The 16,875-nt window shown below is 41.7% G+C and overlaps 1 protein-coding gene across 2 annotated transcripts in view; it reads left to right on the plus strand.

Moving 5' to 3' along the window:
- Nucleotides 1-844: 844 nt before the first annotated feature.
- The window catches only part of iars2 (isoleucyl-tRNA synthetase 2, mitochondrial), a 29,785-nt gene continuing 13,754 nt past the window's right edge, over nucleotides 845-16,875 (plus strand). For both annotated transcript variants that reach the window (XM_084309871.1, XM_084309872.1), the window contains exons 1-12: nucleotides 845-1,205; nucleotides 4,656-4,778; nucleotides 6,383-6,536; nucleotides 8,004-8,152; nucleotides 8,903-8,952; nucleotides 9,478-9,587; nucleotides 9,949-10,036; nucleotides 12,141-12,256; nucleotides 12,645-12,814; nucleotides 13,984-14,074; nucleotides 15,410-15,561; nucleotides 15,945-16,105. In XM_084309871.1, the coding sequence (XP_084165997.1) occupies nucleotides 939-1,205; nucleotides 4,656-4,778; nucleotides 6,383-6,536; nucleotides 8,004-8,152; nucleotides 8,903-8,952; nucleotides 9,478-9,587; nucleotides 9,949-10,036; nucleotides 12,141-12,256; nucleotides 12,645-12,814; nucleotides 13,984-14,074; nucleotides 15,410-15,561; nucleotides 15,945-16,105 (1,631 nt within the window). In that variant the 5' untranslated portion in view covers nucleotides 845-938. The remainder of the gene's footprint in view (nucleotides 1,206-4,655; nucleotides 4,779-6,382; nucleotides 6,537-8,003; nucleotides 8,153-8,902; nucleotides 8,953-9,477; nucleotides 9,588-9,948; nucleotides 10,037-12,140; nucleotides 12,257-12,644; nucleotides 12,815-13,983; nucleotides 14,075-15,409; nucleotides 15,562-15,944; nucleotides 16,106-16,875) is intronic.

A 16,875-nucleotide genomic window follows, 5' to 3' on the forward strand; every position in this document is an offset into this window, starting at 1 on the left:
TCATACATAGCACAAGTCCCCTCCGGTACTTGAGGTAACAGCAGTCGCATCTTTTCACCTGCGCAGCTCGATCTCTCAGTGTCGAGGAGTAACGCGTGGGAGGCTCACGCTGCCCCCGACACTTCCTGATTCTACTGCGCAGGCGCACCAACCGACTTGTAGGAGTCGCTTGTTCACAACGTTCGATCCCCACCCTTCAGTTTTCCCTCCCCGTAATACGGCCAATGTGTATTACTGCGGACGACCAGCTAAACTGAAAACAATGTGGAGAGCTGGATTCGAACACGCGAATGCTAGCGTCTCCACACTGGTGGCGAGTGCCTTGCCCACTACACCACCTAGCCGCCCTGGTATGTCATAAATGTATAGATGTAGCAGTACTGTCTATCTGTATGTCATGTATGTCATATATGTTATGATGAATTGAAAATGGGGCACCCTGATGTAAACAAGACGAAAGTCTTTCTCTGGTCTGCATCCCCTTAACAATTGTATGTATTGAGCTGTACTGTACTGTACCCATTCTGCAATCTGTTAATACAATTTTCAATCAATCAATCAATCAACATTATTCCAACCTGTTGGCAGAATCTTAAAATATACACTTCTAGGATTAAGAAACTATATTATCTATAGCCTGTTTCTTTAGACGCAGGTTTTAGTTTAATTGTAGCCCACTGTAAAAATCAAGAGCGGTATTATGATTTCAGTCCATGAGTATTATAGCGACCTCCAGTGGCACTTGAATGCCAGCACCAGCAAGGACGATAATCGGTTGTCCCTCCGCCCCCTCCGTATCTATCCTGTGTGCTCTCTCCCAATGCTTCCGGAAGAAACAGTGCATCAAGAGGTCGCTAATTAACAACATAGCACCAAAGATAACTGCATCGCTACAACAAAACCCATAGAACTGTCCGTTTTGGGCGTTTCGCTTCCCCATGCTGCTGTGCCGGATTGCGGCCGTGAGCCAGAGCGTAGCGAGATGGGGGTCAAGTGCCCGGCGGGTAGGCGTCCTCCTCCACCCCGCTCTCTCCTTCAGCTCCAGCCGCTGTCATAATGTCAGTTCCAGCGAGGGCACTGCGCCGTCTGCAGAAGCCGGGCCGTCTCAGGGACAGTACCGTGACAGCGTACTGCTTCCCCGCACCGAGTTCCCCATGAAGCTAACGGGCCAGCATCTGGTGGACCGGGAGCTCCAGATCCAGAAGGTAACATAAACAGTCTAACTTGTGTGCGTGGTACTCGGGGCCCAGTAGCTCCGAATCGGGACACAATAGGGTGACTGTCATACCTGTTAGAAAATGTGCAGTGTGTGTGTCTGTTTTCCAAATCCTGTTGGGAGACAACCATGGTCACCAATAGTTGGGGGGAAAAGTTTTCTTTTGGGATTCTGTTTTTAGGTTGTTACATTAGGCACGCATGCTATATTGGTGAATTTTGTGTGTGTTCCAGTATCTTGTGCATAGGTGGCCTTAAAGTTCATGGGGCCCGTTTCAACACTAAATTTGGGGCCCTCATCTTATTTTAACAACCCTCTCCAGCATGAACATTTACATGAGAATGTAGTGGGCCATATACATTACCATGACTTGGTTTATGTCAGGAACAAGGTTTCTTCTATAAGGTGAAAGACTTAAGTCAGTGAACATCTTTCTGTGTTGGTGTTGTGCCAGGGTGCGGCGCGCTTACTTTGTCAATCCAGGGCCCTGCTAGTGGGCTGGGGCCCGTTTAGATTGATTGAAAATTGTATTAACAGATTGCAGAATGGGTACAATACAGTACGGCTCAATACACACAATTGTTAACACTTTCTGTGCCATTAACGTATATATAGGGCGACAGTGGCTCGGGAGGTAGAGCAGTCATCTGGCAATCCAGAGGTTCCCGGTTCGATTCCCGCTCCTCCCAGGCAGCGTGTCGATGTGTCCTTGAGCAAGACACTTAACCCCTAATTGCTCCTGATGAGCAGGTTGGCACCTTGCATGGTTGCCTCCGCCGTCGGTGTGAGTGAATGGGTAAAATGTGAGTAACTAATTGTAAAGCGCTTTGGATAAAAGCGCTATATAAAAAAGCAGCCATTTACCATTTATATATACGTGTTTGCGTGCCAACCGTTGAGTGCCAATCACGTATATATACGTTATTTGGTCCGTTTTCCTCCCCCCCCCGATTTTAATATCCTATACACTGCAGTCTTACGGACCTCGTGTATCATTGGAACTCATTCTGAGACCCAGAGACTGCAATACCAGCCGAATCCTGCTAGGTGGCAGTATCGCCTACCCTTTGAAACCTTATTTCACACTGTGTGTTACATTGTATATGGTCCGGGCGGAGAATTTAGACCAAGCCAAGTGAATCGCTTCATCCGAGCACTTTGGAACGCGTTCAGCACACTTCATGCATATTTTGTGCCGTTTCATGTCAGGGACCCGATGGACATCAATACTGGAAATCGCGATCAGACAATTGGAATATTCTTTTTGGGATACCTCCTAGTAAAGGTAAGGACTATATGACATCCATCCTACTTTGATCCAACAATGATTTCACAATTCACATCGATCGCAACGATCATAATGTAACGTACTCCAAAACGTATGCCGTTGCTGACAATCAGAGCATCAAAAAACGACCCCACCCACCCCCCTTTGATGCATTCATGATGAAACATAATACCTATTATATACCTTTGATTTTGAAATAGTAACGTGTTCAGACAAGCAACGCGAACGGCTTTAGCAAAATTCACATAGCGCTCCATAACTCAGCTTTTCAGGAATTAGCCCGGATCACTCTGAAACGATACAATATTCACCACGGGATAACACGCAAACGTATACATGAAAAAATTGACTCGTTTTTTACATGTTGGATGAGAGATGGTGCCTGTCAAATGAGCCATAGTATTGTCTCCATAGCTATAATATATATATAGATATAGCTCTGCAAACATTGTGACGCACAGTGAAAATAGGCAATGGAAAGCTGGCGCATTGACTACAGGGATGAGGGTAATAGCTGGCGCTGAATGAGTTAAGGGGATGCAGACCAGAGAGACTTTTGTCTTGTTTACATCAGGGTCCCCCATTTTCAATTGGGGAATATTATATTGTTCACTCATCCTACCATATTTGAGTTACTGTGTGGAAGTTCGGGGTAACACGTATGAAAGCAACATAAAGCCATTATTTATATTACAGAAGAGAGCAGTAAGAATAGTTCACAAAGTAGATTCAAGAGAACATACCAATGAATTATTTATTAAATCCAGACTATTGAAACTTAAAGAGTTAGCTGAAATACAGACTTTATTAGTTTTGTTTAGAGCAAAATGCAGAGTATTACCAGCAAATATACAGAGGTTGTTCGTTCCCTGTCCAGATGACAGCAGAAGGAAATTCTATTTTAAGCACCAATTTGCACGAACCACCTTAAAACAAAGGTTATAGGTTACTTATAGGTATCAAACTATGGAACTATTTGCAGAATGATAAAGAGTTCTACTAATATATTTCACTTCAAAAGGTTGTACAAGGAAAAGATAAATAGACAGTATAGCACAGTTTAGTATAATATTGCAGTTTAGTATAACAGGATAACATGGCATAGAATTGCAGTGTAGGCCAGTATGAGTATAGTAATATAGTATATAGCAGCGTAACATAGAATAATAATATATTACAATATTGTATAATACTGTATACCAATATGGTGTAGTATAAATAGTATGATTTAGTTATATTATAATTAAATACAAATTATAAAATTCTATAGTATATAGAAGTATAATATAGAATAATACATTATATAAATGTATAGATACGTGTGTGTGTGTATAAATGAATCAACCTAAATATGTAGTTTGACTGATAGATGCACAGGGTGGGTTTATTTATGTTGATTTAATTTGGTTGTGTTGATGTTTCCATTTTTGCGGGATGGGTATATATTCGTGGTTTTACGCAATAAGTCTATTGGAGTGTTGTATGTGTGTAGGGGCAGGTATAATAATTTTTCTTCCTGTTCCTTTCGGCCATGGAATTTGGTGAATTATATTAATATGTACTGTTGGACTGTGGTAATTCCATGTACGAATAAATAAATGATGATGATGATGAATTCATCATAACATTTATGACATACACGACATACAGTACTGTTACATCCAGACATTTATGACATGATACAAGATATACAAATATACAGTACTGTTTCTTTACAGACAGTTTCTAAAAGAGAATATATACATTTGAGGGGGAAGAAACTGTATAATTGGAGGGGGTTGGGTGGTGGGGGGGGGGGGGGGGGGTTGCACATTTACTGGGGCCAGTTTCGAATTGCAGCCTCCCGTAGGTGCTCTTTGAGAGTGGTTTTGAAGGTGGGTAGGGAATGGGATTCACATGATTTTACGGCTGTGGTAGGGCATTCCACATTGTTGTGGCATAATTGCGAAACGTGTTTAGTCCCTTGTTTGAGCCGAATCTGGGTGAAACACACGTGAAACATAGCTAAGGCCGCCAATGAACTTGTAAGAAGTGTGGGTGTGCTCATATGATTAGAAGGATAATGAAATGGTGAATTCTTCAATGTACAGCCAGCTCCATGTCTGTCTTGCAGTATTACTACCCTGCTTCTATTTGAATGTGTGCATGTAGGAGTGTGGCTTTGCAGAGCTGTACTCCTGGCAGAGAGAGAGGAAGGCCAAGAAGGAGTTCTGCCTCCACGATGGACCCCCGTACGCCAACGGAGACCCTCACGTGGGACACGCCCTCAACAAGGTCAATGCACACTCATCACCTTGCAAGTTACTCTCACAATAACAACAGGGTTCCTACGCAGGTCTTCAAAGACTTAACAGGGTACAAGCTTTTGCACTCAAATGAGGTTTATATTCTAGCATTGCTAGAAGGTCTGAACCAGAATTAAAACGGCCAACACCAACTTTATGCGGAAATGAGACTCGGACAAGAAGATAATAGATAACAATTTCCTCTCGGTAAAAAGCTACCCAGCTGCAAGCTAGCCTAGCTTAGCACAAATTAATGGAAGCGGATCAGCTAGCCTAGTTGTTGGCTAAAGACTCCTCTCCCGGAGTTTTATGCCAGGCTAGCCGATCCATATCCACTTCCATTAATTTGTGCTAGGCTAGCTTGCAGCAGGATAGCTTTCTACTGAACACACAGAGTTGGTATCTATCTTCTCGCTTGACTGAGAAGACTGTAAGCTTGCACATTTCCCATATAGTTGGTGTGTTCCTTTTTAAGTCCTGATACACAAATGACAACATTATGTGTCACCGTAGACCCACTATTATTCCACCATACTAACTGTAGTGTGATATTTGCTGTTGGGCAGCTGTAGAGTGATATGGCTTAAGGCCCTCCCATAGTCGAGCAGACTGTACACAGAGCAACTCCGCGGGAGTCAAAGCAGACCTACAGCAGAGTGCAAAGTGCGAAGCTCCTATTTTCTGACGCGCGGACGTCCGCTGAGATCAAAAGCTCAAAGAGTCCGCGCGGACCTCCGCGGAGTCTGCTCTGTGTACAGTCTGCTCGACTATGGGAGGGCCTTTAGCCTTAGCAGCAGCAGCTATCAGCACACACAGAATTCTGAAATGGAAAATATGTACAAACCTCACCAATTAGTTGCAAAGTAATGGAAGTCACTGACCGTTAAAAGGGAAGGTCTCGCAATCCCCTCTCCATTCACATTGACAACCAGTTACCCCCTGGTTGTAAAGTTAGTCCCTACCAATATGACATTTGCTGTGTCTACTGGTTTGATTAGCACAAACACCTGCAGTTTGATACGACCCCATATACGAAAATGAACTCTAGTAAAACTATAGCATTCCTGTTTTATTGCATACAACAATTACTATAGAAAACTTATAGTGAATGACCAGAGGAATAACCGTGTGTTGTGTTTCTATGGTAAAACCACTTTAATTAAGCGATTCACCATAAATTCCTATAATATCCCTAGTATTCTCATGAGTTAAAAAAAAAAAAATGTATTAACCCTTTCACTACCACACTACAAAGGGTTAATGCTTTCACTACCACACTACAGAAGGTTAACCTTTCACTACCACACTACAGAGGGTTAACCTTTCACTACCACACTACCGACGGTTTGCGAAAATGTCTGTGATTTGAATACTATGAGTTCCACTACAGAAATACTAACGTGAATTACTACAGTATTTATGTAAATCTCTATAGTGTGAATGAAAATAGCTTTCTACTATAGATTATTTTTGTATGGGTGCTGTGGCTGCTACCCTTACTACTGCTACAATGACCATCACATTGGACCATTCCTTTAGTTTCTCAGTAATCTGTGACGTCACTCTACTGTGTTATTGTTTGGCTCGAGACAGATCTTGAAGGACATCCGTAACCGCTTTGAGACGCTGCGGGGGAGGCAGGTGCACTACGTGCCGGGCTGGGACTGCCATGGACTGCCCATCGAGCTGAAGGCTCTGGGGGAACTAGGCACCAGCGGCCTCAGCCCCCTGCAGATCAGGCAGAAAGGTGAGCCTGACACTAGCGTTCGGTGCTATTGAACGGTGGCAAAAAGATACGCCCGGCAGCGTGGCTACATGGGTAGAGCGCCGGATTCATGATGGGAAGATCACCGGTTCGAGCCCCGGTAAACGCCGTTGTGGGAAAGTGGTGGTGGTGTTGTCGTCCAGCAGGGAGCACTCTGTCCTCTGGACTCGGCAGTGCCATTGTCCCTGTTACGGTGATGGGGACACTGTACAGTTGCAAGTGCCGTCCTTCGGATGAGACTTTAAACCGAGGTCCTGAATTTGAATTTGGTCGTTAAAGAACCGACGGTGCCTATCGTAGTAGTAGGGGGTTCCCCTAATGTTCCTGGCCAAATTACCAGGTCTCTGACATCAAGGCCACCTAATCATCCCTTCGCCTTAATTGGCTGATATCAATCCCTGTCTCCTGAGCCTTTCAGTCATTGTGTAGTGTGATGTGTGTCACTGTATGGCAGCCATTGAGCCTGCGTAGCCCAAGGTTGGGTGCAACACGGTGGTGGTGAAGGAGGCCATTTCCACCCTACATTGTAAAGCGCTTTGAGTGTCTAGAAAAGTGATATATAAATGCAATGATCATTCATTCAAAATATTGGATTAAATTTGTCACAACTGGATCTCATGTATTTGATGAGTTTATTGACCATATTCAGATGGAGGCCATTTTGCTCTTATGTCATGCTATGTCATTATCCAATATGCTATGTCATATTGGATTAAATTTGTCACAACTGGATCTCATGTATTTGATGAGTTTATTGACCATATTCAGACGGAGGCCATTTTGCTCATGTCATGCTCAGGTTGGGATTCCTTTCATCCCAACCTGAGCATGACACAAGAGCAAAATGGCCACTGTGTGAATATGGTCAATGGTAGCGTTTGAAGGTCATAGATGAGGCTTGTGATTAAAATACTGCTGGTTCAAATCCCTGGACTGGCTAAGGATGTTGCTCCCCCTACCCTCAGAAATTACCCTTGAGCAAGGCAGTTAACCCCCAGACCAGGCGGAGCTGCTCAGTGGTTAATAGTAGAAGTCTGTGTGGTTGTACTGGGCAGCTCCCCGGCTTGACTGGCTTGTGTGTAAGTCAGGCGATGCTTGGTTATATCCAGACAAGCAGGTGGAATGTACAGTAGTTGATTTATTTTTAAATCTCTGCTTTTAACTGCAGTCAAATGACGGAAATAAGCGTTTTACTCTTTCTCATGTTATCCTTTGGATCCTTGTTGTGTGTTTTTAATCCATCAATAAAATCAATCAATCAATCAAATGAGGTGGAAAAAACGTAGTGATGATTTGAGATATAAATTACGGTGTTGAATAGTAATAATGACTATTGCTGCATTAGGGTTTTCAGTATTATTGTATTGTGATAATAACATATGGGGAGCTCCCTGGTCATTTCCACCCCATCTTTCCTAACGGTCTGCCTCCCCCCCCCCCCCCGTCCAGCGCGGGAGTTTGCAGAAGGGGCGATAGCCCGTCAGAAGGCTGCCTTCCAGCGCTGGGGCGTGATGGCTGACTGGGACAGTTGCTACTACACCTTCGATGGGGCCTACGAGGCTGCGCAGCTCAAGGTCTTCCAGGAGATGCACAGCAAGGTGAGAGACATGGCCACACTGTGTCTAGTTGTGTTTGTAACTGACGCTAACCTAGCTGGCGCTCACTTTGTGCCCTATATCCAAGCCATCCAGTTCATCAGTAATTAGCCATGACAACCTAAAGGCTTTCTCTCCAGGGGGTTTATTTCTGAGGAATTGGCACTAGTTTCCTGTATTGTAAGGATTTGTTAGCAATGCTAGCGCAAGTAAATGGGAACACTTTTCTCTCAGTATTGCGTTTGAGCTGTTCCATTTACTTCCATTAATGCTAGTAATTGTAAGAATAATGCAAATATTCTACAAGGACTTGTATGTGATTTTCAGGGAAATGGTTTCATGCCTCATAGACTTGCAGTAGTTTTGCTAATACATGCTAATAGGTCTGTGGTGTTTTAATTTCTCATCCTATGGTGTTTATAAATCTGAACCTTCCATTTTAAAGTGTAATATTATGCCAAAAACAACAGAATTAGCTCTGAGGGGGGAAAACGTTTCACATGGCCTTTATTTGACGTTCTTATCAAGTGTTCTAATGGGTTTTATAATGCTTTCTACCGACACTGATGAGAATAGTTAAATAAAGTTACCTACCCTTTTTTTGCCTTTTTTACGAGAACAGACAAAAAGAACAATGGTATAGTCCTGCCACATGAAACCAACATGGAGGGTCTAAAGTTCCAACTATAGAATAGTACACCATGACTTGTTTCTCCTGGGGGTCTGATGTATGCTCCTCTTCTTCTTCTTCAGGGGCTGATCTACCAAGACTATAAACCGGTCTTCTGGTCTCCCTCCTCCAGGTAGTCAGCAACTCTCAGTTACTACACAGTTAGAGTCCACACAGGATCCTGGATGCTAGTGTGGTGGAACCCAACTCATCAATTATGTCGTAGACGGATCTTCATGGTCAATATGGGTTTGATAGTGAAAACACATACAAAGTACATGTAGGGTAATTGAACTTGGGCTAAGATAGAATTTGATTTGAAAATGTTGTTCCCATTCCTCTTGCTTTCCTCTACATTCTCTCTCTTCCTCTCTTTCTTCCCCTCTCTCTCTTCCTCCCTCTCTTCTCTCTCTCCCCCTCTCTTTCTTTCTCCCCCCCTATCTCTTCCCTCTATTCTCTCTCTCCATCTCTTTCTTTCTCCCCTCTCTCTCTTTCTCCCTCTTTCTTTCTCCCCCCTCTCTTCCTCCCTCTATTCTCTCCATCTTTCTTTCTCTTCCTCCCTCTATTCTCCATCTTTCTTTACCCCTTCTCTTTCTTTCTTTCTTTCTCTCTCTGTTTATTTCTCTCTCCCTCCCCCTCTTTCTATCTCTCTCTCCAGAACGGCTCTGGCCGAGGCAGAGTTAGAATACAACCCTCAGCACGTCAGCAGAGCAATCTATGCTACATTCCCCTTGACTACACTACCACCTAAACTGGCCTTAGGAGCAGGTAATACACACGCACACGCGCACGCACACACATACACACACACACACACACACACACACACACACACACACACAGTTCAATTTGATTACATTTTAAAAGTGTACTACTGTAGGTTTACTAATGTAACAGGACGGTTTCTGTGAGCTATAGTTCAATATATGCAAAATCCTACACCAAGGTACTTGTTCACAGCATCATGTTTATAAATTAATTTTAATAGATGAACACACATTAATTACAATTAGCTCTGATGTCTGAATAATTTGACACCTAACTGCAATTTGATTTTCACATTCATATTGATGAATCACATTGACAACTATTGACGTGAAAACTGTATTGTGTGTGTGTGTGTCAGCAGATGTGGGTAGTATCTCTGTGTTGGTGTGGACCACCCAGCCTTGGACCATCCCTGCCAACCAGGCTGTCTGTTTTATGCCCAACGCCCAGTAAGTAACACTGCCTCTACAAGCCGGCATCTCCTTGACACATACATACCGTACCTGCAGGTAAGATATTCCATTTCCTGCCAACAAGGAGTTCCTAGTGAGATAATGGACTTTCTTTAGCTTTCTTGCTTGGCAGCTTTGTCTAAAACCTATGGCAGTATGTGTGGACATCGGTTCTTTTCCGCTTTTAACCAGAAAGTCTATGATGTATTTTACTTGATGTTCTAAATAATGATGACAACAAAATGTCAAAAAAATAAATACTAGTGCTGTCAATAGATTACAATTTTTTAACTAATTAATCTCACAATTTTCTGTAATTAATCTAGATTAAAAATAGCATTTTCTACTTAAGACCGAAGCTTGTAACAGATATTTACTTGAGTAAAATCAACACAAAGAAAGTATATTTAGATTCAAAGACTATTTTAATAGCTTTCTTTTAATACAGTTTCTCTCCTGTGAAATACAAATGTTCAACAAAACCATCAACATTGACTAAGCTAGACCTCTTTCTTATATCCGCGGCGCTAAGATTGAAGATTTTTCACTCCATAGATGAATCTAGATTAATTTATTTTAATGCTTTAAATAATTTAAATTAATCTCAAGTTAAAGCATTAATTTTGACAGCCCTAATAAATACATATTGAATTAACTTTGTTATGGTCCAGCGGTATGTTTATAACTCTTGGTCATCTGGAAGCTTGAAATGCCTTTATAACCGTCATATTCCCGATCATTTTGTGCATATGAACAAGACATGAAAAAAAAAAACGATTTCATCATATTCTTATATCAAAATCTTATCCTGTTATCTTCCTGTAAAATACATAGGCTCGCAGAAACTAATTTCAACCAATAATATCATAATCTTTTCGCTCTGAAGAATTCAGCGCTGACCCTGAGGTTTTCAACTGTCAAATCACATCCTCCCCCTGTTCCGTTCCGCCTGCCTGTCCTGTTTCAATACAATACGTCACAATAAGTCACATACGTCACAATACGGGAGCTAGGTAACTCTAGAAATGCTGTTTCAGCTCGACTTTAAAACTGCTGATGAAACTGAACAGCGACTGCCAGGGCATTAATTAATTCTTAAAATGAGCACATTAGCAGTTTGGCACAAGCCCCAGTCTCTTTTAACACTGGGTAGTGGGTACCTAAAGCACTTTAAACTTATAGTGTCCCTATTTCCCGGTTTGCCTCGCCACATCACACTATAGTCATCGTCTGTTTAATCTATTGTCAGTTTTTTATAATTGTGAAGTTTGTGTAGTTTAGTAATGAATGTGTACTGTTGTCTGTTCTTGTGATCATGAAGTTTGTGTACATATTAGTGCTGTCAAGCGATAATTTTTTTTTATCTAATTAATTACAGGATTTGTAATGAATTAATCGCATTTTAATCGCATAACCATTTTAGGCCTGATATTCTATATTCTATAATCATATTTCAAATAGCATGTGTCCGGATGGCAGAATTCAGTACTGTATCTACAAAACCTTCTGTTTAATCATCTTCCCTTTATTCATTTGCTTAGATTTTTCAGGTCTGTTATTCAAAGATAATTTATTTTTTATTTTGATTTAATTGATATTTTCATTTGGTTCATTACAATTTACTCACTTACTGTGTAACAGACACAGTATTTCTGACACTGGGAATACATTCCCTGAGATCCATAGATGTCCCTAGAATCAGATACCAAGAACATGCAAATGGACAATTTTTTTAAAGTCTGTAAATGTTTATTCTACATTCTTATGTAATGTAAGAGATAAAAAAATATATAATAATAATAAAAAGATTTAATATTTATTTTTTATTTTGCATACATTTTCATAACGCGATAATTTGCTGTGTAATTAATTAATCTAATTAACGCGATAAACTGACAGCCCTAGTACATATGTAATTGTCTGATCTGTTAACATCAACCTGCAAAGGGACTACAGATAGAAATTAGCCTCTGGCTATAATCTGGCATATTTACATGAAAATGTTCATTAATATGTACTGTCCCTATTTTGAACAAGTAAATGGAAAATTTTAAAGAATAATATTTTATTTTATTTTTTTATTTTATTTGTCATTGTCCAGGTACTCTGTGTTGAAAAGGAAAGATAACTCTGAGTTTCTCCTAATGGCCACAGAGAGAACTGCCAGCCTGGCAGTAGTATTGGGAACAGAATTGGAGAGTATAGCTACTTTTACAGGTACTGTGGACACACACACACACACACACACACACACACACACACACACACACACAGAGGAGGTAGAGCAGTTGTCTGGTAATCCGGAGGTTCCTGGTTCGATTCCCACTCCTCCCAGCGTGTCGAAGTGTCCTTGAGCAAGACACTTAACCCCTAACTGCTCCCAATGAGCAGGTTGGCACCTTGCATGGTTGCCTCCGCCGTCGGTGTGAATGTGAGAGTGAATGGGTAAAATGTGAGGAAAAAATTGTAAATCTCTTTGGATAAAAGCGCTATATAAATTTACCATTTACACACACTCACTCACTCGCATACACTCACATACACTCACTCGCATGCACGCAAGTTGCTTTTAAACCCTTTTCTCTCTTGTGTTTCTCTCCCCAAGGTTCACAACTTGAGGGTGGGGTTTGCAAACATCCCACGATCCCTGACAAGGAAGTCCCCTTATTGCCAGCCAATCACGTGACCATGGCTAAAGGGACAGGATTGGTCCACACAGCGCCAGCCCACGGCATGGACGATTACAGTGTGGCTTCACATTTTAAGTTGTCTGTGGTACGTCTCGAAGAAGGCTTATTTAGCATCTTGGAAAAGAACCTCGTACAGATATCGCAGAATGAATCATAGCATGATGACTATACATTTTTTACATTTCACGATGCATCTTCAAGGGACACGCTGGGCCCTGAGGTCATATACTGTCGGTGCTGGAAGAAGTACACAGTTCCTTTACTTAAGTAAAAGTGGAAATACCCAGATAAATGAGTACGCTGGTAAAAGTCCTCCATTCAAATTCTACTTAAGTAAAAGTAGAGAAGTATTTGCTATTGAATGTACTTAAGTATCTAAAGTAAAAGTATGCATTCTACATGACGTTTGTGTATTCCAGTGCTTGGGAGGATTCAATCCTCGATCCATTGACCTCTAAAGGTTATGTTAAAGTGGTATGTGGTCCAGTTATGCTGTTCTGATTATGTCCTCTTGATGTAATCTTCATACATTTCTGCCATGTTTTCTATTCAAAATATTTTTCTTCAAAGCAACTGATGGGTTCAGATAAATGTAGTGGAGTAAAAAAGTACAATATTTCCTTTGAAATGTAGTGGAGTAAAAGTAAAAGTAAAATACTCAAGTAAAGTACAAGTAGCTCGAAATTGTATTTAAGTACAGTACTTAAAGTACAAAATACTTAGTTTCTTTCCACCCCTGTGTACTGTATATAATCTATAATATTATGTTCAACACAGTGTCAGCTGTCCAAACAAACACAAGGCACAATAGGACGTTTCTCTCGACACTGAGGTTATGCTGTACTTAAATGATGAGTGATGAAATGCTAATTGCAAAATTATTCTCAGCATTTCAGAACAATAGAATACATCATTTAGATTTAAGAATATCATTTACACTGAGACAATGTAAGAAATAATCAGTTATATTGGCACCCCAGACTTCAGTGAGGATTAAAACCTATTAATAATTGTAATAACAAGTAACTGCAAGTCTAACGGAAGCCTTATTGACCAGTAACTTTGCCAAGTGCTAATTACTTTGACCAGAATTGTAATTCTTGAAGACATTCTTATTCTTTTTCATTCTGAAGCTGAGAAAGTTAATGAACAACATTCGTGTGTGTGTGTGTCTCTCTCTCTCTCTCTCTCTCTCTCTCTCTCTCTCTCTCTCCCTCTCCCTCTCCCTCTCCCTCTCCCCCCCCCCCCCCCCAGGACTGTATGGTGGATGAGGAGGGCAGGTTCACTGAGCTAGCTGGCCCTGAGCTACAGAACCTGTCTGTAATGGGAGAAGGAACCGATAAAGGTATAGAAATATGAACAGTGAAGTATAATTTCATTGATCCTATTCAGGTGTCTGATGGGTAGGAGGTAGATTTTGTGAAGCTTAGACTATCACTACTTATTGCCACATCGTATAATGTGTAGGTTCATAAACTTTGACGGAGGTATGTATTAACAAGATGGCGCCGCTATGTCCGGCCGCCTGTCTGTGCGCTCCGTCGAGACTGTGCATACTTTTGTTAATATTTATAGTTTTCATGCTATATTATGTTATTATGTTATTTGATACTATCTTGTCTAGCACAGTCTCTGGAGCGTAACAGTAAGAAGCATTTTGTATGAAAGTATTCTGTACTTCTGTATGACAACTATTAAAGAACTTGAACTAAAGAACTTGAACTATTATTTTAATGTTACAACAAATAGAGGTAGATGTTTTAAGTTAATCTTTGAGAAAACGTGTTCCATGGTAACTACTACAATACCCATAAGCCTTGCCAATCTTTGACCAATCACAAGAGCTCAGCTACTCTGACGTCTATGACGCTATCACGCCATTCACCCCATCTTTGTTTTCACTGATCGCATGGAGATTCACGTCCAACACACGAAAACTTGAAAAACAATCTGAGTCAGGTAAACATGAGTATATAATTCCAATAGGGTATACCGTCTGCTGTTTTGGCTGCCTTTCAGCTAGGCAGCGTTCGCTCGAGACTGGGCTTGGAATGTAGTTCATTGTGCATTTCCGATGCATTTAGTATTACATTTAATTTTCAGTCCGCTATGAAATGAAAGTGACCTCCTGACTCCTGTCCGTCATGCAGCGTGTTGAGTGCAAAGACCTACGTGAGAAGTTGAGAGGAAGACAGATTTTTCTTTTCTTTTTTCTTTTATGTCTGGCTTTAGTTTCACATCCATGTTTGAGCCCCAGTTTTACCTCGACCAGGACGTTATGCACGGGGAATTGGCATAACGGGTATATTGGGTGGAAAATGGGGGAAAAAGGCAAACTACTATGAACAGCACTTCTCCTGGGCGGCATGGTGGTACAGTGGTTAGCACTGCTGCCTCACAGCAAGAAGGTCCTGGGTTCGAACCCCAGCACGGGGCCTTTCTGTGTGGAGTTTGCATGTTTTCCCCATGTTTGCGTGGGCTTCCTCCAGGTACTCTGGTTTCCTCCCACACCATAAAGACATGCATAGTAGGCAGGGACTGCAGATGAAAACTAGCTCATTAGCTAATTCTGGCCCATTTACATTGATGTGGAAACTGAAAATGTTGATTAATGTGCACTGTCCCTGGGTAAAAAATAAATAAAGAACTAACTAACTTAACTCCCGTCTGTCCCCGGCAGTGATCTCCATGCTGAAGGCGTGCGGCGCCCTGCTGAAGGAGGAGGAGTTTGTCCACAGCTACCCGTACGACTGGAGGAGCAAACAGCCCGTGATCATCAGGCCCAGCAAGCAGTGGTTCATCAACACCGCCTCGCTCAAAGACAAGGCCAAGGTACAGACATCTGACCATGGTGGGAAGAAAGCATGTAGTCTAGATATCCTGAACCCCCAACACAGAGATGTTTGTTTGACCATCTACATTTGATGTGTATGTTCAGTGAGAGTTTCACTTGTAGATGGAAAATCTTGCTTTTTTGGAATTTTCTTAACCCATCATAACTCAAAAAATACAGATGTGTTTGACTCTTTATAAACATTGCACATGTGTGTTTACGGGTGTGTCTCTGCTGCAATAGGTAGCCAGGCAGTGTGGCAGAGGTAATGTATCCGCTACCCATAAAGATGTCCTCAAAAGAGTCCTACGAAGGTGTGATATATGATCCGCAGCTTCAAATAAAAGTATTTAAAATGTCTTGTGTGCTTCTGTGTATCCAGGAGGTGCTGCAGAAGGTGCGCGTGCTGCCAGAGTCTGCGCGGGGAGGCCTGCTGGCCATGTTGGACAGAAGGACCTACTGGTGCATCTCCAGGCAGCGCAGCTGGGGCGTCCCCATACCCGTCTTCTACCACAAAGACACGGGGGAACCTCTCGTCAACAAGTAAGGGCTAGGACTGCACCGGGGAGGCACCCATGCTTCAAGTAGTCGTTTTACCCTACCTCAGCCTAGAACCAATGCTCTAAAGAAAACTGCAATGTATAGAGCGGGAGCCATAACATATTGGAATAGGATCCCATTACATATCATACGGGCGGAAAACAAGGACAGTTTCAAAAATAAACTTGAAGGAGCCATAATCCGGAAGGAAATCAATATATGTCATGCATGAGTGTAGCTGCAGCCATGTTATCCAAACGTCTTGTTTCCTTTTTTTTCTTTTTTTAAAGGTATGGTGAAATGGATTCATCTATGACCTTTTATTTTATATTGATTATGTATGTGATATATGACTGACTTACACTGAATGTTTCATATTTGTATGTGTATATCTGTGAGGACCCCAGGAAGAATAGTCAACATGTTGATGATGACTAATGGGGATCCTCATAAACATAAACCCATAAGAGCTGGGTTAAACCAGGAACGCCACCCGAATGAATAATTCCAATGTTATTCCTGTGGTCTGTTTGTGAACATGAGCGACTCTCTAAAGAAACCAGAGTGAGAGTCGAACCTGTGATGTCATCAGATATTAAGTCTGGAGCTGCTCCACTGACAGTGAATGAGACTGAATTTTTATACTTTTTTTTAATACTTAATTAAATTAGCTTTTATCTTTAGTAGTGTTCTCAGTTCTGAAACAGGATAGACTGAAGCATGCATGTGTAGAAAAAGAAAAACAGGGGGCACCCTCGTGGCGCATACCATAG

Source organism: Notolepis coatsorum (genome assembly GCF_963971535.1).
Source record: "Notolepis coatsorum genome assembly, chromosome: 3".
NCBI classification, from domain to species: domain Eukaryota; kingdom Metazoa; phylum Chordata; class Actinopteri; order Aulopiformes; family Paralepididae; genus Notolepis; species Notolepis coatsorum.